The following is a 25320-nucleotide window of genomic DNA, read 5'->3' on the forward strand; positions in this document are numbered from 1 at the left end:
TGACATCCCACCCCAGTATTCCTGCCTGAAGAATCCCATGGACAGAGAAGTCTGGTGGGCCACAGTCCATGGGGTCGCAAAGAGTTGGATACGACTGAAGTGCCTTAGCATGCACACACACTGTTTTTTAGACATGATGCTACTGCACACTTAACAGGCTACAGGACACTGTACACATAATTTTTATATGCACTGGGGAATCAAAAAATTCACGCGACTTTCTTTCTTGTGATATTTGATTCATTGCGGTGATCTGGAAAACCAAACTTGCAGTATCTTTGAGGTTTGCCTATATTCTACATTTGAAAGTTATTGACAGAACAGATCCTGAAGTTCTTATCACACATACGCACAAAAGCCAATGTGTAAGTATGATGGATGTTAACTAAACTTACTGTGCAGCATGCATATCAAATCCTTATGTTGCATACCTAAAACTCATACAGTGTTATATGCCAACTGTATCTTAATTAAACTGGAGAAAAAGAAAGGGCTCAGGAATCTCTCTTTCATTAAACTGGTCACAGTGTGGTTGACTCTGGTGGTGTTCTTCCCCTGCACTTAAGTTTGCTGATACTTAGTGATGGAAGAGGACTATAGAATGCTGTCCCCCAGCCTGCTGACCACAATTTCCTGCATTCTGTCATCTCTCTTCTTCCAGGTTGGATCCTTTAATGGCCCACATGCAACCAAGAAAGCACAGGAAAGAGGGATCCTCGTCTCCCCCACACACCACCCACAGGCATCAAGACTTTGATGTTCCCTACATATTGCAGAACTAGTCTAAGCTTCACACACTGAAGATTATAGAATTTGGGAGTTGCAAGTAAGAGAAAAATGAGCATGGTTAAAAATCCCAAAGACTGCAAACATGTTCTTTATAGAGTGGTGAGAATTAGCTATGGTTTAGTGGTGGTCATGGCTTTTAATGCTATTAAAACAAAATAAACATTTCATACTATAGAACTATTGAATGAGATCCCTCCCAGATTTCTAAAATAAATCTGACAGTTTCACAAAAAATGCATCAAAATCTTTCTGATCTACCTGTCTCCATTCTATGACCTAGATGTCTAGACTGAGTGAATAATATATAGAAGATGACAGCTTCCAAGTGATCTTAATTCTATCTATCTGTTTCTTTTGGTGGCTTTTAAGGACAATCACTGCAGCCTTGGGATCTAGTGGCCCCAGAAACAACCCATTCTCCCTCTTGTCAGCCCAACAGCATGGTATTCCCCTTCACTCACTGGAGATAAGGGTGGAGGAGAGGGGCTTCCCTGGTGGTCCACTGGTTAAGAATCCGCCTGCCAATGCAGGAGACTTGGGTTTGATCCCCAGACCAGAAGATTCCACATTCCAAGGAGAAGCTAAGCCCGTGTGCCGTAACTACTGAGCCAGTGTTCTGGACCCGAGAACCACAACTATTGAAGCTCCTGCACCTAGAGCCTGTGCTCCGCAACAAGAGAAGCCACTGCAGTGAGAAGCCAGCGCACCACAATGAAGAGTAGCCCCTACTCACTGCAACTAGAGAAAGCCCATGCGCTGCAGTGAACACCAGCACAGCCACAAAAAGAATAAATAAGTCTTTCAAAAAGAAGAGTGGAGGAGAAAAAAGCTGGATTTGTTGTTTTAAGTCTCAAAACTCCTAGACTCATGAAAGTGTTAGCCACTCAGTTGTGTCCGACTCTTTGTGACCCCATGGACTGTATGCAGCCCGCCAGGCTCCTCTGGTCCATGGAATTCTCCAGGCAAGAATACTGGAGTGTCCATTTCCTTCTCCAGGAGATCTTCCCAAACCAAGGGTAGAACCTGGGTCTTCTGAACTGCAGGAAACTACACTCCTAGACTCACAACACACATTTTTTCCCCTACCTAGGCCTATTCTCTTCCCTCAAGTTTTCACTGCCTGGAAGGTGGAGGTTGGGCAGCTTCTTGTTCAGAAGTGGATGAGGCATGTCCCATTAGAGAGGTGACTAGGAATCAGCTGCCACCATAGTGAGTCTAGAATGCAGAGTAAGTCGGGGTTTGCTGATAGGTATAATGGGTGTGTATGCTGTGCACTTAGTCGTTCAGTTGTGTCTGACTCTTTGCGACCCCATGGACTGCAGCCCACCAGGTTCCTCTGTCCATGGGGATTCTCCACGCAAGAATACTGGAATGGGTTGCCATGCCCTCCTCCAGGGGATCTTCCCAACCCAGAGATCGAACCCAGGTCTCCTGCATTGGAGGCAGATTCTTTACCATCTCAGCCACCAGGGAAGCCCAATGAAGTATAATACACACTGGCTTTTCTTGGGAACACTAATTCCACTTCTGATCTAGTCTTCTTTTAATTTTCATCTACCTGTCATTTAAAACTGAAAATATCACAAGCTGAATTTAGTGTATTAGGGTGGGGCAAAAGTAATTTCAGTTTTACAATTGTTGAACTTTGTCGTTTGATATTGAAATACATTCTTAAATAAATGTGGTTCTGCTATACATCATTTTAATGTGCATGTCTCACTTTATGATTTTTTGCTAATGAGATATTACTTGTGGTTTAATTTACATTTCTTTTAGACAACAGAAATAATGTTAGACAAAAAGCAAAGATGAGTGATTTTTTATTCGAGTTCAAAATGGTCATAAAGCATCAGAGACAACTCAAAACATCAACAATGCATCTGGCCCAGAAACTGCTAATGAATGTAGAGTGCAGTGGTTGTTCAAGAAGTTTTGCAAAGGAAACGAGAGCCTTGAGGATGAGGAGTACAGTGGCTGACCATCGGAAGTTAACAATGACCAATTGAGAGGATCATTGAAGCTGATCCTCTTACAACTACGTGAAAAGTTGCCCAAGAACTCAATGTTGACCTTTCTGTGGTTGTTTGGCATTTGAAGCAAACTGTAAAGGTGAAAAAGCTCAATAAGTGGGTGCCTCACAGCTGACTAAAAATTTTAAAATTGTTATTTTGAAGTGTTATCTTCTCTTATTCTATGCAACAACAATGAACCATTTCTCGATCGGATTGTGACATGCGACAAGTGAATTTTATATGACAACCAGCAATGACCAGCTCAGTGATTGGACTGAGAAGAAGCTCCAAAGCACTTCCCAAAGCCAAACTTGCACCAAGAAAAGGTCATGATCACTGGTGGTCTGCTTCCCATTTGATCCACTACAGCTTTCTGAATCCTGGTGAAACCATTGTATCTGAGAAGTATGCTCAGCAAATTGATGAGATGCACTGAAAACCGCAACGCCTCAGCCAGCACTGGTCAACAGAATGGGCCCATTCTGTTGTCTTCTCCATACCAGCACCTGATCACACGTTGCACAACCAACACTTCAAAAGTTGAATGAATTGGGCTACAAAGTTTTGCCTCATTTGCCATATTCACCTGCTGTTGCTGCTAAGTCACTTCAGTCATGTCTGACTCCGTGTGACCCCACAGACGGCAGCCCACCAGGCTCCCCGTCCCTGGGATTCTCCAGGCAAGAACACTGGAGTGGGTTGCCATTTCCTTCTCCTGACCTCTCACCAACTGACCTCCACATTTTCAAGCAGCTCGACAATTTTCTGCAGGAAAAGTGCTTCCACAAGCAGCAGGATGCAGAAAATGCTTTCCAAGAGTTTGTAGAATCCTGAAGCATGCTACAGGAATAAACAAACATTTCTTTTTGGCAAAAATGTGTTGATTGTAATGGTTCCTATTTTGATTAATAAAGATGTGTTGGAGCCTAGTTATAATGATTTAAAATTCATGGTACAAAATTTAAAAATTGCAGTCCAAAACTGCAATTACTTTTGTACCAACCTAATAGATTCTTAGGAATGAGAACAAGCTTAGAGAAGATAAAGCGTAGCATTTTCTGAAGTGTGTTCTGCAGAATGCCAGGCCCATGAGGAGCTTTCCTGGCAAGAGGCTCCCACGGCCAAATGACCCTGGAAAACACAGAGCACTCCCCCTCCTGGTGTCTGAGCCTACTGAGGGCTCTGCAGTGTCTCAGAGTAAATAACTATGTTAGATTCACATGCTTGCTTTCGTAGTGGGGCTTGAGCTTCCCTTCTAAGACCACCGGATTTCGATGCGAAAAATGTTCTGAATTTCAAATCCAACTCTCTGTAAACTGGAAGTTCTCCTATCACTGAATTTTCTTGATAATAGGAGATATTCAGAAAAACTTCCTATGACTCATAAGAGATCTACAAAGTGAAAGTAGTAATAACTGCAATTAAAAATGTGTATGTCATGGCAGGGGGGTGGGGGAAGAAGAAGGTGGGATGAATTGAGAGAGCTGCACTGACATATGTACACTACCATGTGTAAAGTAGAGAGCTGGTGGGAAGCTGCTGTGTAGCGGGAGCTCAGCTTGGTGCGCTATGTAACCTAGATGGGGGTGGGGGTGGGAGGGAGATTTGAGAGGGAGGGGATATATATACACACATAGCTGCTCCATGCTGCTGTACAGCAGGAACACAACACTGTAAAGGAATTATACTCCAATAAAAAGTAAGCAAATATATACTCAAAACACATCAGCTGAAAGACTAAATGGATACTGGAGGTATTCTTTTGCCATTTGGGCAGCCTGGGGGACTGATTCATATCAAAAGAATGTTAATGCTTCAAGAATGGGCTGAATATTGAACTGCCCTACATAAAGACACGAAATCCATGCTCAAAGAGGCTTTTTTTTTTTTTTTTCTTCAGTGCAAACAAAGCTTGGTGCATCTCAAAATTGCTCAAAGGCCCAGGTCAGGACTGGTGGCCTTTGTGACTGTTTTTGAAGTTAGACAAACTGTTCACCTAGAGAGAATTAAAATGGTGGATTCATGGCGTAAGATGAAAATCCTTTGGAGCTGATACCAGACTCCTAAGCTAGTGAATGTCTACATTAAATCAAACATCTGGATGAAAAGATAAAAGGTGAAGCAATTCTCCACATGTTTTCAAAATGTACCAGGGACATTGTGTTGGTCTTAAAACCAAACAGTTGACTATTTTTCCCCTATATTTCGCCTCAGAATTCTGGCGTCACATATACACCAGCTGAAAAACTTAAGGGGCCAGATGGCCCATGGGTATCATTTTTAGTTTGAATAGAGAACACTGTTTTAGATACTCTTATGGAGGCAAATTATATATTACTCTAAAACCAATTTAGAAAGAAACACTGCAATTCCCAAGGGAAGGCTGGAATTCATCCTGACAATACTGGAATATTAATGCTGACACTCAATGAAAACACTATATAGAAGCAATAGACCAAGAGAAGGCCTACAGAGTCTATGCTTGCTTTCTACTGCTTCTGTTTATTTATTCTAGTTTTTTTCAGTTCTTTTGCAAGGGCAGTGGGAAAACGTGGAACTATAAATATACTTCTGAAAAATCTACCTTATGTCTTTTAGCAGGAAAAGGCCAGAGTGAATTGTGAGGTCAGAAGGGAAGGAGAGAGACAGAGGTGGTGCTGACCATGACACATTGTTCATGAGCCTCTACATACGTTCCTTCATTTCAGTCCCAATGAAAACCTGTGAGGGACACATCCCTGCACCTGTTCTGTAGACAAAGGAAATCGGGACTCCGAGTTCTGCTCCTCATCTAACATCAGGGAGCAGGCAGCGAGTTGGAATGTGAACTCTGAGCAGCTTGTCCTTTCTATGACACCAAGGCAACTCTCCCAGAGAAGGGTGTATCAGGAAAACCAAAAGGTATGGGGATAGAAAGATAAATTCTGTTGTTTAAAGAAACAACTGCATCTCATAAGAATGGCAAGTTATGTCTAAAGGCACCAGAAACCTAATGCGGACATGGCTTTAATCAACAATTTCGATCCCATGGGAACAAATGCATCCAGGGATACTGTAAGGGCTTGGCTTTGCAGTCCTTAACTGTTAACACCGACCACCTGTATCTGAAAAAGACTCTCCAAAATATACAAGCAGCTCATGCAGCTCAATATCAAAAAAATACAAACCCAATCAAAAAATAGGCAGAAGATATAGAGACATTTCCCCAAAGAAGACATACAGATAGCTAACAAACAAATGAAAATACACTCACCATCACTCATTATCAGAGAAATGCAAATCAAAAGTACAATGACATATCACCCCACACCAATTAAAATGGCCACTCTCAAGAAATCTACAAACAATAGATGCTGGAGAGGGTGTGGAGAAAAGGGAACCCTCTTGCACTGTTGGTGGGAATGTAAATTGATACAGCCACTATGGAGAACAGGTTGGAGGTTCTAGAACTACCATATGACCTAGCAATCCCACTCTTGGGCATATATCCTGAGAAAACGATAATTCAAAAAGACACATGTAACTCAATGATCACTGCAGCACTATTTACAATAGCTATGACATAGAAGCAGCCTAGATGTTTATTGACAGATGAATGGATAAAGAAGATGTAGTATATGTATATAATGGAATGTTAGCGATAAAAAGAAATGAAATTGGGTCATTTGTAGTGACATGAATGGACCTAGAGTCTGTCGTACAAAATAAGTCAGAAAGAGAAAAACAAATATTGCATATGGGTTAGTTTTAAGACAATGACAAACAGGATTATAGGTGGTATAACACCATAAGGACATCATTACAAGACTAATTTCTGAATATGGGTCATAGTTAAATAGACCAAACCTCACTGTTCCCAATTACTATTTGTAGATGTCTAATTTAATTACTATTCAATATAGAAAACCATAAGTATTGTATGAGGCACTAAAATTTATATTTCTTCCAAACAAACCTAGATTACTATGTCCTACTATTTAGAAATGGCTCCCCAAGAAACCAACAGATATAGTGAAGGAACAAAAGCTGAAAGACATTTACTGTATTTTGGTACCAAAGAAAGGAATTCATTAAATTTAAAAAGTGAAGTTAGTAGTTGATCAATGGCAGTTCAGATACTGAATAGAAATGGAGTTTGAAATTTAATGGATGAGTGAAAATATAGAAAAAGCTCAGAAAAGCTGAGGTCTGCAAAATATCTTATACCACAAATACCTTAATATTTGGTAAAACAAACAAACAAACAAAAACCAAGCATTTGGACTTCCTGGTGGTCCAGTTGTTAAGAATCTGCCTCCCAGTGCAAGGGACACAGGTTTGATCTCGGAGCCAGGAAAATCCCACATGTTGAGGAGTAACCAAGCCTGTGTTATATGCCACAACCACTGAAGCCTGCACCTAACACCCATGTTCTGTACAGCAAGAGAAGCCACTGCAGTAAGAAGCTCAACAGAGGGCAGCCCCCTGCGCGCCACAACTTGAGAAAGCCCACGTGTAGCAACGAAGACCCAGTACAGCAAAAAAAAAACAAAACTCAAACAAACCAAGCATCTACACTGCTTTCAATAAATTCCAGGTACATTCACAGAAATCTTTAGTCAGTCTAAAGAGGATGGATACTCACCACATCAAAGGCCGTGAACACGTGACAGTAGTGGTGATTGGACTTCAAGTCCTTAGTGATATAAGCGAACGTCGAGAGGTCTTCCGGGTCCTGGGCAGCACAGGAGATGTTACGAATCTCATGCTCAGCAATTATGTTCTGGAAGAAATGACATAAATGACCACTGTTTTCCTCTGCAAACCAGCCTATTTTAGAACCAAGGCAAACGACCTGGGAAGCAGCTGCTGTCCCTTTTCCTAGAATGTTCTAGACCAGCAACATTCAAAATGACCCACTCTCTGTGGGCAAAGGTACACCAGGTCTGGAAGGAATATTTTCGTTTAATGAAAAACAACCTAAAATAGTCTGAACCCGGAGCAGCAGTTCTTGCCTGGCGCTGTGTAGACACTTTAAAAAAAATAATTATTGTTAAGGATTTTACTGTTTCCATCCCCCACATACACTGGGAGAGTCAGCGCTGCCTCCTGCCAGCTCTTCCTGGAAAAGCCCCCCTGTTCTGCTTCGCCAGGAACCTGAGCCCTCACCATCCCTTACTGTTGTCCTGTGCCGGCCAGAGCTCCCCAGAGCCAGGCAGGTTGGGGAGGGCAAGTCAAAGCACTCTCTCTTGACAACTCTGCAGAGACGAGGGCGCAGGGGTGGGAGGAGGGAAACAGCGCACCGCAGGCTCGATGCAGGGCCCTGTGGATGACAACAGTTTGCTAACTATTCCCGCCGTGTTGTAATTACGAGTGGGCGCTGGAGGTTAGCCTCAGCAGCTCACAGGTGGAAACTGGTCCTCAGATAGTGTAAGTGCCTTAACGCAGGGCAGGTGGCGGAGCTGAGCCCACAATCTGCGGTTTATCAGACCACAGAGCTCAGGCTCTCTCAAATACAATGCAATGCTTCTCACCCTCAGCCTCTCTCTCACTGGTTCAACACCATTTCATTTTTCTTCTCACTAGCATTTTTTTCATGGCCTCTCCTTGCCAGCCTCCTCATCCCAACCTCATTCCCAATAATGGGAAAGTACCCGAGGAAAGGTTTAGGTACCATTATCCTGAAGCACAAAATAATCAAGGAGAAACCACTGGGCTGCAAACCCTGCCAGATACTTCTTTTGATATATTGATGAATTTAAGAAGGAAAATATTTCACATAATTGTGCAATCATTTCTTAATCTCATAATATCCCATTTATAATCTCATAATATTTCATTTATGATTTCTGCAGTTGTCATAGATCTAAAACCTTTAATGATTACCCTAATTACTTTGTAATTGCACAGTCTTAAATAACCCAAGCACATATAATGCTCCGGGTACACCCATCAATATCTAAAAATGCTTACAAAATGCCCTTCCCTGCCAGCGCCCCGAGCAAGTTTTTCATGCCCCTCACTCTGCTGAGCTGTGTGGTTAGGAAGCAATTACAGAATTAACACATGAAAGAAAATTAAATTAAGACATTCTTCACAGTGGTCCCTTATGTTGATACTACATGTAGCACTGTCAAAAATAAACTGGAGTCAGAATCGCATAAACAAGTAACATCCTCTTGCAGGATAGAATTTCAAGATAGAAGGTCCAGAGCCTCTTCTGACATCCAGACAGCATTTCTTCAAGAAGAAAACTAAATTAGGAACTTGTGAAATCTTAAATTTAAAATTAATAAGAGCTGCATGATCTTTATAGGTACAGTGTTAGCAGGTGCTCTGGGCCTCCACCGTCATTTGATTTACTTTGTTTCTGTCATTTTAATTGGGGGCTGCGAGTTCTTTTGGCAAGTCTGTGTGGATGCAGTCTCGTCATCCAGGATCCACTCTTATTGGAAATAAAGCATTGGCTCCAACTTAATTGATGTGTTGTGTTCTTGAGATTTTTAACTAGCATAAGGTAGATTCATTGGAAGGACTGATGCTGAGGCTCCAATACTTTGGCTACCTGATGCGAAGAGCTGACTCACTGGAAAATACCTCGATGCTGGGAAAGATTGAGGGCAAAAGAGGAAGGGGGCCACAAAGGATGAGATGGTTGGATGACATCATCAACTCAATGGACATGAGTCTGAGCAAACTCCGAGAGATAGCGAAGGACAAGGAAGCCTGGCGTGCTGTAGTTGATGGGGTTGCGAAGAGTCAGACATGACTGAACAACAACAAAAAAGGTAGATTAACTTCTCAGGAAAGTGTTACAGTGAAAAGTGCCCTGTGACTTTTATTGCACTGAATACCCTGAATCTTGCCCGTTCATAAGATGTCACTGTTGATTTTCAATGATGTATGACAGCCCTCTGGCCCAGGGAAAACTTGTAAAGTAGATCAAGCTTTATCTCTTGAGCTCTCTCTTAATTCTGAGCTTCATGTGTCTGTCCTCCCCAAGTTTGTATCTTGAAATCCTAGCTCCCAGTGTGATGGTGCTTAGAGGTGGGCCTTTGGGATGTGATTAGGTCAAGAGGGTGGAGCTCTCGTGAAGGTGATTAGTGCTTTTACAAGACGAGGAGCCAGTAGGTCCTTGGTTATTCATTTCAAATATAGCAGTATGTACCTGTTCATCGCAAACTTCCTAACTATCCCTCCTCCCCATCTTTTCCCCCAGAAATCATAAGTTCATTCTCTAGGGAACTCTGCTCAATGTTATGTGGCAGCCTGGATGGGAGAGGAGTTTGGGGGAGAATGGATACATGTGAATGTATGGCTGAGTCCCTTTGCTGTCCACCTGAAACTATCACAACACGGTTCATCAGCTATACTCCAATACAAAATAAAACATTTAACAAAAATAAATAAATAAATCTAAGTTGGCTTAAAAAAATTGCAAAAAAAAAAAAACCCCACCCCAAAACAGTCGAGAGAGCCAACTGGCCCTCTCTGCCATGAGGACACAGCAGGAAGATGGCTGTTTATGAAGCAGCAAATGGAGGCTTTCATCAGATACTGTATCTGTTGCTGACTTAATTTTGGACTGTCCAGCCTCTGAAATTGTGAGAAATAAATATTTGTGGTTTAAGCAACCCCATCTATGGTAATTTATTACAGCACTAAGACACTTTTCCTCTTTCTTGACTTTCCCTCCCAATTTTCTGAAACCCATCCCCACAACCACTCCTGCCCTCCACTCCCTCACTTCTCTCATCCCCAGGAGCCCAGGACTGTCTCTTAACTCTGAGGCCCTGCCCTCCTCCATGCTGCTCCATGTTCCAAAATCAGCCTCTTCACCTACTGCTGAAACTTTTATTCCTCTGTTCTCATGGTCTAAACCAGAGGAAAGGCAGGCTAATAAAAATGTTCTATAATCAGTTAATAGCTCATGTTACTGGCCTTTAATCATCCTAATTGGCAGTTGAAAAATATGCTTATAAATGAATTCATACTGATGGACTGGCTGGGGAGGTATCTTGAACAGAACTTCCTGATAGGTTGGTGGTGCTGGAATGTGGACAGGACCTGGGATCTCACAACTGATGTAACCGAGCAGGACTCACTGCTGATGTAACCGAGTGAGGCCTTTTCAGGACAGACCCGGCTCCCACATGCTCTCAGAAGTACCCAGATAATAGTAGCTCATGCCTGAGTTTTTCAGATGCTAAAAAACCACCACCATGCATGCATGCTTAGTTGCTTCAGTCATGCTGGACTCTTTGCGACCCCATGGACTGTAGCCCAACAGGCTCCTTTGTCCATGGGATTCTCCAGGCAAGAATACTGGAGTGGGCTGCCTTTCTCCAGGGGATCTTTTTGACCTAGGGATCGAACCCACATGTCTTGTGTCTCATGCATCAGCAGGCGAGTTCTTTTGTACTAGCACTTGGGAAGAAATGAACTACTTGATGATCAAGAGCCACCTGGCGCCTAAGGGTTGATCACCATCAACCAGTCAAGAGAACTATGCACGAGCTGATCACATACCTGGGGACACCAGTCCCTCCCTCACTTGGTCTTTAAAAATGCTCTGCTGAAAAACTAAATAAAGGTGTGGTGGTTCTTTTTTTTTTTTTTTTAATGCTTTGCTGAAACCCTCCAGGGAGTTTGAGGTTTTATGGGCATGGGCCACCCATTCTCCTTGCCTGGCCCTGCAATAAACATCTCTCTGCTTCACACGCTGACACTGGGAGTGTTTAGCCTCACTGTGTGTCAGGCACACAAACCTACATGTGGGGACACTGAGCTCAATGCTGCCGTCACTGCATCACCTTTGTAGAATGGCAAGGCCAGGTCTCCATGTGCATGATGATTCTGAGACTAAGGAATAGTCCTGGCCTACAGACTACACCACAGCTGTGGATGGAATGGAGGCTGCATGTGCTATAAACAACTTGTTTAGGCAAAAGTCCTAAATTAATCTATGCCTAAAAAATAGCATAAGCCCCGCCTGAAGCTGACATTCAAAACAAACAAACCCAGGCACTGAGTTATTCCTAATTTAGCTGGATGGGAAGACTGAGGAGGGGGTCAGAGCAGGAAGGCAAAATGCAACCCAATCTTGGTCAAGTGCTGGATGTGGGGACTGTGTCACCTCTTAGAAGGCCCTGCTGATCTGAAGACGGGTTTGGAACTAAGCAGTTGTAGTCTTCTTGGTGGAAAGCCATGCTAGAGCTACCTTGGGCTACGGAGCACCAGAAAGCTGGTGTGATTTATCTGTAACATTTTAGTATAAATCTATTCCAAGTCCCATTTTTAGTTCAATGTCATTTTCGCTTCTTCCTTTTCAAATAGAGTTTAATTATTCAATTTGTTTCCTATGTTGGTAGGTAATAAACTCATGAGTTGATAACCAGGTACCTAGCCTTCTCCATGAACTCAGCCACAGCTATTTCTTCATGAGAGTAAAAGGAAAGAAGTGTTTTGCTGGAAGGTTCACCTTTTACCTAGTCAAATGCAAGCAAATAGGAATGGAAGTGTAAATTAAGCATCCATTGCACTTCAAACGAATTGGTAGAAGGAGCTGTGGAAACAGAAAAAAGTAACAGAAAAAAGCATTAGGTTAGGGAATGGGAAAGTCAAGTTTTAGTCCTTCTCAGTGACCAGCTGGTTGTGTCACTGCAGGGCAGTCACTTGGAAAAGGGTCTGAGGCCTTTGGTTACTCTACATGTCCGGAGAAGTCCAAACACCCCCTCTATGTGACCAGGGCAGGGTTACAGAGATGTGGTGGTCGGGAGGGAACAGTTTAAGAATCAAGAACAACGAAAACATCAAACATAAACAATAAGCTGTGACTTCTGCTTGTGTCTCAGTACAGGCTTAGTGGTCACAGCACCTCAAATTGTGAGGTCTTCCTAGATGTCTACAAATCACAAGTCCTTCACTTCAAGTCAGAGTGGCTCCCTGTCGACAATGCTTCCCAGGGGAGGAACCTGTGGTGCAAACTGGAAGCAGGACCTGGAGTGCATCAGCCTGCTCCTTGCCTGCTGTGGGCATTAACCAGAGGCTGGCCTTTGCACAGGACCAAGTGGCATACACGATGCCCTGCAGACACTGCTGATGAGCACAGCTCCCTTCACACCACAACCCGAGCACAACCCTTCAGCGGTGGCTCCTCCACACCCCCTGAAACCAGGCCTTCAGCCCTGGCTGGCAGTGTCTCTCAGCCGTCCTCAGACAAACTCTACCAGCGCAGCTCTTCACTGTTTCCTACCTTCTAACACAAGCTCTCTGCTCTGGTTTCTCACACACTAACTCCTAGGCCACGGCCCTGAGTCACCCACCATCCACCCTCAGATTGAAGCAGATCAGCTACACCTTAGGATGCTGGGATGGGGACCCTGTGTAGCCACCAGTGTTGAAATCAATGTCCCCAAATTCCTGAAAAAGCCAGTCAAGTGCTTTTTAACTAGTTTTAAAATTACCCAGACTCACCAGTTTTCTTTTGTGATTGCCAAAAACAGATATGAAATTGGAATGTAACATATTATCTTAAAGGTCATAGAGAGTTTGGCTTCACCTGCCACCAACATATGCATCTGCCTTTGCTCTGGATTTTGAGAAGAGGCTGAGGACCACACTGTGAGGACTTGAAAGGCACATGGCCTTTCTTCATCTAGTGTCTTTATTCATGCAATTATCTTTGGCATATCTTTCAGTACTTAGATGTCCAGGTAGTCCTTAGTGGGAGAGCTCTATGAGTAACTCATCTAAGTACAGGTGACTAAAGCAGAAGCATCCTCTCAAAGTCTAGGATCAAGATCTACGGCCACTAATGTGTCCATAAGGTAAAGGCCACAGAGCCAACAGTGCTCCCTCCTTCCTCTGATGGTGGAGAGAGCGTTAGAGAGGATGCTATTATCATAGATGCACTCAGTCATGCCACCAGCTTCATGGGACGACAGTCTTAAGACTCTGGAAACGTCTCAGGGCAAATACAACTTGTTTAGAAAATGTCAGAATCCAAGCCTGCTAATAACATTGTTAATCTAAGAGATTGTTAAACTCATATGCTGAAAATATACTGCCTTTCATGATTTTCAAGTGCAAATGGGGTAGAGGCAACTGCTCCAGGTTAAAAAAATGCCAAAGACTTTCTTGAAGTTTAGATACAGTGAAAACAATGGTATCTTAAGAATTCCATAAAGTTTTGAAACTTTAAAGACCAATTGACTATAACCTAGGGCTAAAGGAAGCGACTAAAATTGCTTCTAAGAAATGAAAAAGCAAATCAATTGGGATTTTCCTGATCAGGCTCCCCACAACTGTAATCTGATAATGGTAACTACACAAAAAAAATCTTCACGACCCAGATAATCACGATGGTGTGATCACTCACCTAGAGCCAGACATCCTGGAATGTGAAGTCAAGTGGGCCTTAGAAAGCATCACTACGAACAAAGCTAGTGGAGGTGATGGAATTCCAGTTGAGCTATTTCAAATCCTGAAAGATGATGCTGTGAAAGTGCTGCACTCAATATGCCAGCAAATTTGGAAAACTCAGCAGTGGCCACAGTACTGGAAAAGGTCAGTTTTCATTCCAGTCCCAAAGAAAGGCAATGCCAAAGAATGCTCAAACTACTGCACAATTGCACTCATCTCACATGCTAGTAAAGTAATGCTCAAAAATCTCCAAGCCAGGCTTCAGCAATACGTGAACCGTGAACTTCCTGATGTTCAAGCTGGTTTTAGAAACGGCTGAGGAACCAGAGATCAAATTGCCAATATCCGCTGGATCATGAAAAAAGCAAGAGAGTTCCAGAAAAACATCTATTTCTGCTTTATTGACTATGCCAAAGCCTTTGACTTTGTGGATCACAATAAACTGTGGAAAATACTGAAAGAGATGGGAATACCAGACCACCTGATCTTCCTCTTGAGAAATCTGTATGCAGGTAAGGAAGCAACAGTTAGAACTGGACATGGAACAACAGACTGGTTCCAAATAGGAAAAGGAGTAGGTCAAGGCTGTATATTATCACCCTGTTTATTTAACTTATATGCAGAGTCCATCATGAGAAACGCTATACTGGAAGAAACACAAGCTGGAATCAAGATTGCTGGGAGAAATATCAATAACCTCAGATATGCAGATGACACCACCCTTATGGCAGAAAGTGAAGAGGAACTCAAAAGCCTCTTGATGAAAGTGAAAGTGGAGAGTAAAAAAGTTGGCTTAAAGCTCAACATTCAGAAAACAAAGATCATGGCATCCGGTCCCATCACTTCATGGGAGATAGATGGGGAAACAGTGGAAACAGTGTCAGACTTTATTTCTGGGGGCTCCAAAATCACTGCAGATGGTGACTGCAGCCATGAAATTAGAAGACGCTTACTCCTTGTAAGGAAAGTTATGACCAACCTAGATAGCATATTGAAAAGCAGAGACATTACTTTGCCAACAAAGGTTCATTTAGTCAAGGCTATGGTTTTCCCTGTGGTCATGTATGGATGTGAGAGTTGGACTGTGAAGAAGGCTGAGCGCCGAAGAATTGATGCTTTTGAACTGTGGTGTTGGAGAAGACTCTTGAGAGTCCCTTGGACTGCAAGGAGATCCAACCAATCCATTCTGAAGGAGATCAGCCCTGGGATTTCTTTGGAGGGAATGATGCTGAAGCTGAAACTCCAGTACTTTGGCCACCTCATGTGAAGAGTTGACTCATTGGAAAAGACTCTGATGCTGGGAGGGATTGGGGGCAGGAGGAGAAGGGGATGACAGAGGATGAGATGGCTGGATGGCATCACTGACTCAATGGACGTGAGTCTGGGTGAACTCCGGGAGTTGGTGATGGACAGGGAGGCCTGGCGTGCTGCAATTCATGAGGTCGCAAAGAGTTGGACACGACTGAGCGACTTAACTGAACTGAATGGTAACTGAACTGACTCATTGGAAAAGATCCTGATGCTGGGAAAGATTGAGGGCAGGAGAAGAAGGGGACGACAGAGGATGAGATGGTTGGATGGCAACGCCGACTCAATGGACAAGGGTTTGGGTGGACTCCAGGAGTTGGTAATGGACAGGGAGGCCTGGTGTGCTGCGGTTTTGGGGTTGCAAGGTATTTGACATGACTGAGCGACTGAACTGAACTGAATGGTAACTATCAATGACATATTGCCAGGTTGAAGCCATCATCCACCTAAGGCATCTGACTCTGAGTGTGCTCTGGACATCATTGGCTAGCTTGAGTAGGCTGCATTATCAGCTTTCCGCCTGGGTTTCAGGACTGCTTCTAAAACTGGGAGGTTGTTCTCCTCAGTAGACTTGGGGAGCTTGGGCTTATCTGACCACTGACACAGCAGTTTTCTTCATTACAGAAAACAAACTGGGAAGGCTTTCAGTGCGTGAAAGCCATTGAATCTGGGGATTCACATAGTCAGGCTTATTACAGTCAAGAGTCATTGGCTACAGGATGTTTCCCTGAATCTAAATCCAGGTGCCCTGGTCATAAATTTCCATCATTTAAATTCATCTGATTCATGACTTCTGCTTCCTTTCCCCAGAATGGAGTGGGTCCAACTGGGAGGACTGGGTAGGCAGTCCAGAAAACAAACAGTGTTCACCAATGGGGATCACCTCATTTCCCCAATTTCTATACTTTATTGGTTGGAAGGATGGAAGACTAAAATGCAGGGACATGTGGGGGTTTGGGAGGAAGAGCCAGTCAGGTTTGAGTTTCTGGAGGGTGAGAGTGGTCACACCCGCATTTTCTAGTTTAGCACCTGCACTCCATCATCTTTGCCAAGAAAGGACACTTTTGAAGTAAAATGTAACCTGTTTGTCTGCACTTGACCTTGGAGCCCATGAACCATTCTCCCAGTGAGTGCAAGGTCATAGCATGGTCACAGCATGGCCTGAGCTTTTCGGATGGTGCCTCTTAAGGAAACAATGCAGTTGAAACCCTCTCTTCCATCTCAATAGTTGAGAATGAAATGCAATTATACGATGTAAAAGCCAGAGCGTGTGTTCCCTGTGTCAGGTATTCATTACATACATCAAAAGAAAGCACAGGCCTATCTCTGGAGAAAGGGAGAAACAAACACTCTAGTCTGTTGCCTAGTGACACTTCCTCTGACGGAGGAATGAACACTGATGCGTTTTCACTCTAGACACGATTTTTCCTGTTTTAATGTTCCCTGGACCCAAAGGGATATTGTCAGATCCTGAACAGCACAGTCTATGAGGGAAGGTACCTTGGAAAGGTGAATGCAAGATATGTGTAGAAATCCTGGATCAGGCCTCCAGATGCAAGGTGCCCCTGTGTGTGTGTGTGTGTGTGTGTGTGTGTGTGTGTGTGTATCTACAGCTGCATTTAGGGAGCATGGAGGTGGGGTTGGGGAGCGATTAAAATGGGGGCTGATGGGATTTCCCTGGTGGTCCAGTGATTAAGACTCCAGTGGTTAAGACTTAAACTCAGGTTTGATCCCTGCTTGGGGAACTAAGATCCCACATGCCACATGATGTGGCCAAAATATTAAGAAAAATTAAGTAAAATGGGGATGTTAAGTATGATGGGAAGCAAAGGATTTTAGATCATTTACTCGGGACTGTAGAGGTATGGTACCCACCTTATTTGTTGCATCAATAAATTTGACTCCTTTATACGAGACAGAAAGGATGATAGTAGGGACCTTCTTCATTTGCTCTGTAGACTTCTGAAATTAAAATTAGAAAGCTGTTAGAGCAGTTTGTGTTGCATGGCAACTGTAGCACATAATTTTTTCTCTTGAAAGATAAAAATAAGCTCAAGTTAAAAACAACACCACCACCACACACACACCAAACATACTCTAATTTAAATGTATGTCTCTCTTCTCTTGGGCTCAGCTCTGGTTTAGGTTTCTAAAGTATCTGTCTTGCACTTGAGGATCTAAATAAAGCTTTTCTGCTGCTTCATGTGGGTGAAGGAATACTGCCTTTTTGTGACACCAAGAGGAGAAACAAACAGCTCCGTCCCCTACTGCAATTTCAAGCGACATTCTTTTGAAGAGAGTTAAGCCATGTCAGATGGAACTCCGAGGGTGAGTTTAGCATGAACAAAATACATGCCACCTCTCCCTGTTTCTTCCCAGTCTCTTTCTTCAAGGTACAAGGCATGTCTGAATATATACTTAAAATCGGGATTTAGAATACATCATTGTGAATTTTTCTTGCACCTGGCCAAATCTGTAAAAGCTGGTAGCATATTTGCAGCAGAATTGCTTGTGGCCACATAGGATATAATACCACTCCATGATGCTCGATCCCTCTGGGAGCAGGCTGTATTTTGAGCCATGGTAAAATCGGACAGTCCAGGTAACCTACTTCATCATTTAGAGGTGAGGGTAATCCCTTAGGCTAAAGTTCTTATGCTAGATGTCCATAATGGCTGAATCTTCAAAAAGTTTCTCTGTAATTTAGCATTTGCCTTTTCTGGTTAGTTTTATCATTCATCACAGGTCACCCGCAGTCTGTTTACTTCATTTCCTGCTGTGGACACTCCTAATAATCACATTAAACATCAAGAAGAACTTACCTGACAGTTAGCCTGATGGATTTTCCAGACAAGACAGGTGAGAACATAATAGGAGAGAAAATACGTAAAAAGGTGAGAGGAAACAATTTCAGTAATTCACCAACAACACAGACTCATTAGATAGTAAAGAGAACAGGCTCTATAGATACATGTTGATGCAGTACAACTGTTATTTTACAGAAACTGCTGCAGGCTTTTCCAGACCCTGTCTCTCCTTTGTTTTTACTGTTTTCTCATTGTTCTGTTTACTGCATTGCACAGTCTTATTATGACTGACACGCACGAGCCTTCTGCTTTGAGCATTCCAGGACCAGCTGTCTTATGTACATTAAGGGAATTGAGGGAAAATATGAACTTTCTTGATTTCTTCATTTATATTACCCGTTTTTCATTTATAAACTCTGAAATGTGACCAGAATGAAAGAAGATCCGATAGGCTGAATACAACTCATTGAACTCCGTAATGATAATTACATTTCATCTTTCACTTGAGCCATGGAAAAGGTGTTTCACATTTTCCTGGTTGTTTTGACACACTTTTTGAGAGCTACTATATCTGCATCAGAGACAAAATTGATTACTGAGAGTATTACTATGTAATATTAAGTGTTTCATTCAGTACAGAAAAAAAGCAGAGCCTGTGAAGTGCTTTTTAACTAGTTTTAAAATTACCCAGACTCACCAGTTTTCTTTTGTGATTGCCAAAAAGAGATATGAAATTGGAATGTAAGGTTAGATACTTTTATTTTTGAATACTTTATCCAACCAGCTCTTAGAAACATACAAGATAAATTGAAGGCTAGAAGAAATAACATGCAGCATCTGACTGGAAGGTAAAACCGTGGGCTGAATTCTGTAAAGAGAGAGGCTGTGGCAGGAACAGGCAGCACTTTGGTGGCCTGAATGTGTGTGTGAAGGGACGGAATGTATGGTGGACTGAACGTGTGCATACACGTGAAGAATTCCTTGCAAAGAGTAACAATGGGTTCCAACAAATCACCTTGCCCATCTCTTGTGAATACACTCTCGTGGACAGATATCTGTGACATGAAATAGTATTAACATACACCTAACATATGGAGAACGAAATGGCAACCCACCCCAGTATTCTTGCCTGGAGACTTTCAGGGACAGAGAAGCCTGGTGGGCTACAGTCCATAGGGTCGCAGAGCATCGGACACAACTGAGCAACTAACACACACATGTTCCCCTAACATAAGGTTAAACTGCCAACATGTTATGTAGTGTTAAGAAACCCCATCCCAAAGAAAAAAGAAAAGCCATCTGTTATTCATTCTGCAACTGAGTGGATATTAAGTGGCCCACAAGCTGGAGAAATGCAGTCTACTTTGGAGGATGTCACAGAGACCTCAGATCGTGTGCAGACTTCACTCTGCTGAATGCGGCTGTCTAGTGCTATTTGAGATGGATTCTGAGCTGCGTCTGGGCTCTGCAGTAAGGAGGGTTGGGAACAACGTCTGCCGTGGACAGGGAGAGACATATCACCATTCCTGGCTTGAGCGCAGCTACAACACAAATGTTGACAAATGTGACAGAGATGTGAACAGAGTCCTTCCAGACTGCTGGGCAGGAAGAGCCTCACTCTGGTGAGGGAGTGGGCAAGTCTTCATCCATTCAACCAGCTGCCTCCTGAGCCAGGTGACTGACCTGGCTCTTCAAGGATGGATAGGATTCTCCAGGTGGCAGAAGAGGACTAAAGAGGCCGTTTTAGCAGCAGAATCAACATACAAATGCACACATCTGGAAATGAGAAATAATATGGTGGGTTTGGATAACTGGTGGGAGATTAGGATGGTATAGTAGGTTTGGATGGTTGTAACTTACTCTGCCAACCTAGGATCCATTGGATGCTTTCAAGTAGGGAGTGACTTGATCAGGTCTGTGTTGCAGAAAGATAGCTACAGTGGGTTGTATGGACTGAAACAGCTAGAGGCTGAACGTGGGGAGGCAGGAAGGTATAAATTCAAACCAGAGTCCTACGCCCCCAAGTTGAGGTAGATGCTCTGGAGAATGGAAGGGAAGCTGCCATTCTGATGAGGAAGAATCAAGAGGATCTTCTGACTGGTCCACATGGTGAGCGGTAGGATGCTGAGGACTAAGAGGCCATTAGCTGAGATAAGGACCACTAGAGCGGACTGCGCTTTTGCAAGAAACCTTTCTGAATCCGATTATCACCTTGATAATCTGGCAGAGATGTCCAGCAGGAAACCGGACATAAGAATTAGATCTGGAAATCCAAACAGAGAGGGGGTGACCGAGGAAATAGGAGCAGACAAAGTGGCTCAGAGTGAACTGGAGGAGGGCTAAGAATCACCTTGCAGGGGATGGTTAATACTTAAGAAGTTAAGTATTAATGAAGAAATGGGGAAGAAAGTAGAGTCAATGAAGGAACCTGAAACAAAGTTGGAAGAAGCCTGACAGCAGGATCATGAAGTCAAGAGAAGATTCCTTAGACAGTGGGAGCAGTGCCCGATGTCAAGAGAACTAAAAAGGCCTACAAATGTGTGCCCAGTGCAGTGGCAGGCACACACAGGCACGGTTGCTACTTTTACTGGGTTTCCTGGCTGAAAGCCCCAGCTTGGGAAAACAGAAAAATCTGTCGCTGATTTTACCAAAAGGGGCTTCAGAAGGAGAACGGTGGCAGCAGACACAGAAAACCTCAACGGTGCAATGAATCAAGAATCTGTGCTTTCCTAACCGGAGGCCACAATGGGGTTCCAGTGCTGCAGGCTACACGCAGGCCTAGGAGGGCTGGTGTGGGGTGGCTGCATGTTGTGGCCCAAACTGTACTTCTCTTCCCACTGAGTCAAGACAAGACGACGATGGATCCGGCCAGGGAGGGGCTGTGGGAGATCTTCAGGGTAATCACCTCCTTTAAGGCATTTCTATTCTGTACAAGAGATACAGATCCAATCTCTTTCTAGAGGATTTTCTGATGGTGTACTTTACAGAGCTTTAAAGAGGTCTATTCACACATGATTTTAATGAAAGATGAAAATGCAGAGAAAGAAGGTAAATATACTGAGTCTTCACTGGCTAATCAGGGAGGCAAGAAATCCAATAAGCGCTTCATTTTATGAAGGCTTTTCAGATATTAAAATGTGAGCTCAGGGCTTCCCCGGTGGCTCCTGCCTGCCAACGCAGGAGACATGGGTTCAGTCCCTGATCTGGGTAGATCCCACCTACCATGGAGCAATACGCCTGTGGCCACAATGACTGAGCCAGTGCTCCTCAAGTCCACGTGCCTTATTGTGCTCTGCAACAAGAGAAGCCACTGCAAGCAGCAGCTCATGCACCACAACTAGAGCAGTGAAGATGCAGCACAGCCAAAAATGAGTAAACGAATAAAATTACAAAAAGAGAAGGCGAGCCTGGAGCCTCAGCCCGACCCCAAGAAGCCGAAGTCCCTTCCTCCCCAGCTTCTCTTTCAGTGTTGTAACCATCTCCCACCCCACCACCCCCCGTCCAGGGTCGAAGGCACCTAGTCCGGACAACACTGCTCGAATTACAAAGCACTTGGTCTCAGGCAACTTGGTTCCTATGACCTAGCTGCATGCTTTGCTGTGTTTCTGGATGAATACTCCCAGAGGTGTATATTAAAAATTGAAGCCTTATTTATTTGTATAAATAGACTTCTCTTTTTCAGGCCCATTTCCTCAGTAAAATGCTCAGGGCAAACTTTCTTTTGTGGTTCCCTTTTGTTTCCAGTTGCCTTTTTCACCATGCCACACTCTAGGTGGAATTTCTAAGGTTTCTCAGAGTCTTCAAATCCCCACCAGCTTCATGTGTATGTGTGTGTTTTAGTCGCTCGGTCACGTCCAACTCTGCAACCCCATGGACTCCTCTGGGGGTCCGCCAGGCTCCTCTGTCCATAGGATTCTCCAGGCAAGAATACTGGAGTGGGTTGCCAGTCCCTTCCCCAGAGGATTTTCCCGACTCAGGGATCGAACCTGGGTCTCGTGCATTACAGGTAGATTCTTTACCCTCTGAGCCTCTAGGGAAACCCTCAGCTTCACAGGGGAGACTAATGTGTAACGAGGACCTCTGCCTACCTAATGAGCTGTATGCTCATGGGTAATGCCCCAGATTAACTTCACTTTTGCACCATCCTGCTCTCCCACTGAAAGCTGAAAGAATATAGTGATATTTCATTGTATTTTCTTCACAATTTCCCCAATTATCATCCTTTTATTCTTTCAAGAGAAACAGTATTTAGTTATATACAGATGTTACCTTTCTGAAACCTATAATTAAATGCAAGTACTGAATCAATTCAAAGCCAGTCCTTTCTTTAGCACTTGGGTTTATATTGTTTTTAAGCATCACACAGAACAGGGATCATAATTTCCTATCTGGGGGCAGGCCCCTGTAATACTGTTTGTAATAGAAAAAGTAACTGAACACTCTTACAGCATTTTTTTCTTTAAAGAGGGATTTTTGGATTCACCAAGGAAAGTAGTAACAACCATCTTTAATTTTTTTTCAAATACTTTTCATTTCCTTTTAAAGTACAAATTATGAACTGCTTGGAATATTTGTATCAAGTCAGAAATTGCCATTGAGCTTTTCTAGCCTTACACCCCCAAAATAGTTTCTTATTTTCTAATGCAGAATCAACAGTGTGAGAACATATTTTTTTGCAATACAGGGGCCCTTGGATCCCAGAGCAGAGCTTCCCAGGTGGCAGTAGTGGTAAGTGCTTGCCAATGCAGGAGACATAAGAGACCTGGGTTCGATCCCTGGGTCGGGATGATCCTCTGGAGAAGGAAACGGCAACGCACTCCAGTATTCTTGCCTGAGAATCCCATGGACAGAGGAGACTGGCAGGCTTTAGTCCATGGGGTTGCAAAGAGTTGGACACAACTGAAGTGACTTAGCACGCATGGATCTCAAAGCAGGACTTTCATGGGTAAATGAGAGCAAAGAAGTTTAGAGCTGAGACTAGAAGCACTTCAGTTGTGAGCTGCAATGTGAGGTTTGGGTCCAGAGTGACATTTATGCTCCTAACAGGAATCAATTGTGCCCCAGAGTCAGTACAGAGTGAAGAGCCCACAGGGAGGGTATCACTGACCCCTCATTCTTACAAAACCCGATCACTGCCAGGGGGTGTTTTAAGCACAGGCTGGCACAGATTTCTCGATGGTCTACTGCCATCCAACTCATAGCATATATTAACCTACACACAGCTACCCTGAGGATGCTTTCTAGTGAGATAGCCAGTGCTGAGTCATAACTATTACTTTTGCCATATAATACTTCCCTTATTTCAACGCTTAATTATTATATTTAGTTTCAGCAAGTAAATTAAAACAGGATCAAACTTTTATGTTTGGGAGGCCCAAGTGACTCTCAAACAATTAAAAAACCACACCAAACAAGCAATATTGTGGCGATTTTTGTATTTGGCAGAACCAGCTAAGTTGCAGGGAGTGTTAATAGAGAAAAAGCAGACTGCAAATTAGCCATCTGAAATGAACTCTTACCCTTCGAAGCTCAGTTTCAAGGTTACTTTCTGGGAAAAGCTGTTTTGGAGTCCCTTCCTGGTCAGTTTCTGGCCTCCTGGCTGAAGGGGCTACTTTCCTCCCCTTTCCTTCCTTCGCAGTTGGGGTGGGGCTGTCTGCTTCCCTGTGAGGCCCGCCCCTTTCCGAGAGGCCCGCACCCACTTTTCCAAATTTGTCCTACAACGACTAGCACACAGTCTCAGATGAAACTTATGAAGGTGCCATTTTTTTTTAAAAGGTCAAAATGGCTAAATACCAGCAATTTTACAGGAATCAATCTAAAAGCTGCTGAAATCTATGACTGTTAAAGGAATGAGCAAATGAATTAATATAGTACAGCAATGAGTAGGAAGCCAGCTTTACAGAGAAGAATTGCAGTCCCAGCCTCTCAACACGTGGAGAGCTCAGAACACTTTGCAGAGAACCCAGATGCTCCAAAGAACTTGGGAGGAGAACCACGGATGTGATGAGAGATGCACCGAGACAGACTCCTCTGGGGTGGCAAACGCTTCACAGATCCCGTGATAGTTCAGCTTCAAGGAGAGGGTTAGGCCTTGGCAACAGGAAACTGGCTCCAACTGCCAGCACCAAGATAAGAAGGAAAGCCTCTTTGAGAGGGCAGAAGAATCATTAGAGGCAAAGCTGAGAAGTTTCCCCCTCTGCTTTTTAATCATAGTGTCACTCTCATCTGTTCCTGATGATTTCGGGGTAAGTCTCACTTGGCCGGGAAATGAGGGTATAAATGACCTCACAAGGGCTTTTCTGGTCACAAGGACTCTGACCCAAAGGCTCAGCGAATATAGAGCCTAAGTAAGGCCACGTGACCGGAACAGCAGCCATTTAAACCAGTCCTCTTGCCTAAGATTCGGCTATTGTGTGTACTGTCAGAGTAAAGAACATGGCCTGGCCGAGTCTGCAGGGCACAAAGCAATGCCCTCGATCTCTGTTGCTCCAGCCCTGGCTGGTTTCCAGGCACTGTGGCACAGTGTTCTACCAGGACAGTCTGTCTACACGGCAGCCTTACTGGTTGCTCATGGACCAATGCAGTGGTTCTCAAACTTGAGAGCATCTGAATCCCATGGAGTGCTTGGTAAATAACAGACTGTTAGATGCCACCCCTAGAGTTTCTGGTTCCAGAAGTGCTGTAGGCCAAGTGTTTGTACTCCCTACCCCCAAATTCATTCACTGAATCCTAATGCCCAACTGGTGGTATTAGGAGGTGGGGCCTTTATAGGATTGCAAGCTCATGAGTGTGGAGCCCTCAGGAAAGGGACTCTGTGCACGTGTGTGTGCTCGGCTGTGGCCAACTCTTTGTGATTGTAGCCTGCCCAGCTCCTCTGTCCATGGGATTCTCTAGGCAAGAACACTGGAGCAGGTTGCCATGCCCTCCTCCAGGAGATCTTCCCGACCCAGGAACTGAACATGTGTCTCTTGCATCTCCTGCCTTGGCAGGCAGATTCTTTA

At 43.7% G+C, this 25320-nt stretch overlaps 1 protein-coding gene across 6 annotated transcripts in view; it reads right to left on the reverse strand.

Annotated features, from left to right (window-relative positions):
* The window catches only part of ANKS1B (ankyrin repeat and sterile alpha motif domain containing 1B), a 1160119-nt gene that overhangs the window by 33639 nt on the left and 1101160 nt on the right, over positions 1–25320 (reverse strand). For all 6 annotated transcript variants that reach the window (XM_061417010.1, XM_061417008.1, XM_061417009.1 and 3 more), the window contains 3 exons: positions 18335–18346; positions 17388–17474; positions 7426–7563 (listed from right to left, as the gene is read on the reverse strand). In XM_061417010.1, the coding sequence (XP_061272994.1) occupies positions 7426–7563; positions 17388–17474; positions 18335–18346 (237 nt within the window). The remainder of the gene's footprint in view (positions 1–7425; positions 7564–17387; positions 17475–18334; positions 18347–25320) is intronic.

This window comes from Bos javanicus, chromosome 5 (assembly GCF_032452875.1).
Source record: "Bos javanicus breed banteng chromosome 5, ARS-OSU_banteng_1.0, whole genome shotgun sequence".
Lineage (NCBI taxonomy): Eukaryota > Metazoa > Chordata > Mammalia > Artiodactyla > Bovidae > Bos > Bos javanicus.